Raw genomic sequence first — 3,135 nt, forward strand, 5'->3', positions numbered from 1 at the left:
GTACGACCCTAAGCATGGGCCCCCCCCCTCTCTCGGCCGGTGCGCCGCTGGTCTGCACGTGGGATCCGAACCCTCGGCGGGAGCGCTGCCGCACTTCCCAAGCGGCGCACTGTAGCAGTGCACCACCGGCCCGGCCCAGGAGCAGGTCTTTTGCTGCCTATTGCGGGCCGATCTGCGTCTCTGGAATGGCCTTGACTTCCAGTCTAGAGCACACCCCACCATCATGAAGGCAGCCAGGAGCTCAGACTCCAGTCTGTGCAGGGGGGAGTGAAGTTTAAAACCTCAGGGCCCTGACTCCCTCCACTCCCCCAATAGTTGCTAAAGCCCTGCTAGACCCACCTCGATAACCCGGTTGCTACGGATCTTCTCTTCCAGCTCAGAGAACGACCTGGAGGCAAAGGGGGGCTGCCCAAAGAGGGCTTCTGTGGAAGGGAGTCAGAGGGGAGGCCAGGAAGGAACAGAGTCAAGCCTGGCCCACTCCTGGGGAGGGGTCCGACACCACTCAGAGCAAGGGCCCTGGGCTTAGTCAGAGTTCTTATTAGGACCCTTCAGGAGTGGCCCAGAGAGGCTCTGACTGAGGACACAGAGTGCAGGCCTCCAGGTAAGGGGCAGGGGACAGAGGTCTCACCATACAAGATGACTCCCACAGACCAGAGGTCTACGCGGGCATCATACTGCCGCTGACACACCATCTCAGGGGCCATGTAGAGGGGGGAGCCACGGAGCACGTGCTTCTCATCCCATGGAGACATGTGCTGTGCAAAGCCAAAGTCTGCAGGCAAGAGGCCAGGCAGCAGGGCTCAAACTCCAGCTGCTCCCACTCCTGGCCTATAAATCCTCAGCTGCTGCTCCTCCCCACTCTCTAGACCAGGACCAACCTCTCTTCCATCCTATGCTCGTTATTAGCCCAGAACTTCCACCTATATCTTCCTTGGGGGTATAAATACTGCCCCCACCCTGCCGTGCACAGCTCTCGCAGGCACCTTTTCCCCAGGAAGCCCACCTGATCACGCCAGCTACATGGATAAGGGCCCCATCCTCCACTGACCCCCAGGCTTAGGTTATACCATGTTCTCTAGCCTCCAGCCTCAAGTCAATTCTTGTCCAAATCTTATGAGGGGCCACAACCACCCCTCCCCCACCACACACCCACCATCCTTCCACAGATTGAGTCACAGTTTGAGCTCCAATCCGGATTACAGACCAAGTCCTGTCACTGAACACAGATTGAACCCTGGTACTGTTCCCAGATTGAACCCCAAACCCAGACACATGGCAAGTCCCAATTCTGGTCACAGACTGAGCCCTGACTCTGCCCATTACACTGCTGGATTTGAGTGTGGGTGGCCTGAGAAGGTACTGCTTTTTGGTGATGGGGCCCATACCTGGCTGTCCCAGCCTGTCACTGTTTGATGACTCAATAGAGGGCTCTGTGAGAACCAGGGCTGCTAAGTGGCAGAGGGTGGGCTCTGCACACCCACCCTCCAAACCTCCTCCCTGCTGTTCCAAACTCAGACCTGCCAGTTTCAGGTGGGGCTTCTCCAAGGAGCTCAGCAGAATGTTCTGTGGCTTCAGATCCAGGTGAGAGATATTCCGTTCATGCAGGAACTGCAGGGCACTAGCTGGGGAGCAGGACCCACACAGGCAAGTCAGAGGAGCCCATCTTCCACCTGCCTCTCACCTCCCCAGGCTTACACCTGCCTCTTCGAGCCTGCACAACCCCAATTCTGGCCTGGCTGGTCTACTGAATGCTTTATATACAAGCACCAGGCTCTTGCCAATTCTAAGAGGTTGCCATCCCACCAGAGTGTCCACCTTCCTCCCCTCTGCCCCTTGACAAGTCTCCCCTCCTCCCAGAAACCCCCCTGGATGCCCAGTCTTTTACAATTTTGCTCTTTTCCTTGGCAAAGCACTTAGGTGTTACCCACTGGGCCATGGAATGTTCTATAAGGTCCTTATATAATGCCGCACTTGTGGAAGCCTGCACTCCCCACAGATGGGGGCTCCTCCCTCTGTCTGTTTCACAGCATCCTTAAGTTAGGGATGGGCACATGGCAAAGATAGGGCCCTAAACACCCTAGCAGGGCAGGAGGCAACTGCAAAGAGAACCAGGGCTCTAAACCTGGGGCAGAGGACATGGGAAGGAGTGTCAGGCTGGGGCGAGATATCTTTTACCCAGCTGCTGCATGAAGACACGAGCGACCTTCTCAGGCAGAATCCTGCGGGTGTGGATGAAGCGAGACAGGTCGCCCCCAGCACAGAACTCCATGATGAGGTAGATGTTGTCGCTGTCCCACTGTGATTAGAGGTAGAGAGGCAGCCTACAGAGAGTGTCCCTTCTCCGGCCCCATTTGGGGATGGCCCTGCCCCAGGCCCGCACCTGGAAGTCTTTCAGCTGCACGATGTGGGGGTGTCGAATACCCTTGAGGATCTCAATCTCTGTCAGGAGGTTTTCCACCGATGCCTTGTTCAGACTTTTCTTGGCCACACACTTTATGGCTACCACCTCGCGAGTGTCCTTCTAGGGGGACAGGAGATTTGGGGGCTCTGCCTTGAGTGGGCCAGGATCCATGCCTGGCTGGAAGGGCCCTGGTTCCCTCTGTCCCCTCCCCCTCCCGGACCTATCCCCTCCAGGTCAATGAGACATCTGGATTCTGGAATGCTGGCTTCCCAAGCCAGCCTGATGTTCTCCAATCCTCTGCCACATAATCCATTTCACTGCATTCTAGAGTAGCCCGCAAAAGCCTGTCATTCAGCGTTCTAGACCTGTCTGCTCTGCCTCCTAATGGGTGCAGCCTTCTAGAGCCCTGTCCCAGTCTCCTCCCAGCCCACCGGGCAGCCTCTGCGACTCCATCGAGGTCTCCACCTGGCCCTCCAGACAAGCAGGGGTGTGTCCGTGTGCTTGTTTTTAAGACCTGACGGTGGCGGGCAGCTCCCACCTCTTCCATCGACGGTCAGACGGGGGCGAGGCAGGCCGCTGGCCCTACGTGCCCTCGCGCTGTCTCTAACCTGTCCTGCTCTTCCCAGCTGGCACCCACCTTGGCGTAGGCCTTGTACACCGTGGCGTACGTGCCGCTGCCCAGGCGCTCGGTGAGGATGAAGCCGTCCAGCCGCGGGGGGGCCCAGCCGGGCCCC

General features: G+C 58.0%; 1 protein-coding gene across 1 annotated transcript in view; it reads right to left on the reverse strand.

The window, feature by feature from the left end:
* ULK3 (unc-51 like kinase 3) overlaps positions 1 to 3,129 on the reverse strand; it is an 8,085-nt gene extending 4,956 nt beyond the window's left edge. Inside the window, exons 1-6 of the mRNA XM_008588552.1 lie at positions 3,039 to 3,129; positions 2,381 to 2,521; positions 2,176 to 2,296; positions 1,518 to 1,622; positions 629 to 772; positions 340 to 422 (exon numbers count right to left, since the gene is read on the reverse strand). Coding sequence (XP_008586774.1) covers positions 340 to 422; positions 629 to 772; positions 1,518 to 1,622; positions 2,176 to 2,269 — 426 coding nt within the window. The 5' untranslated portion in view covers positions 2,270 to 2,296; positions 2,381 to 2,521; positions 3,039 to 3,129. The remainder of the gene's footprint in view (positions 1 to 339; positions 423 to 628; positions 773 to 1,517; positions 1,623 to 2,175; positions 2,297 to 2,380; positions 2,522 to 3,038) is intronic.
* Between the last annotated feature and the right edge of the window lie 6 nt (positions 3,130 to 3,135).

This window comes from Galeopterus variegatus, unplaced genomic scaffold, assembly GCF_000696425.1.
Source record: "Galeopterus variegatus unplaced genomic scaffold, G_variegatus-3.0.2 Scaffold4895, whole genome shotgun sequence".
Taxonomy (NCBI): Eukaryota; Metazoa; Chordata; class Mammalia; order Dermoptera; family Cynocephalidae; genus Galeopterus; species Galeopterus variegatus.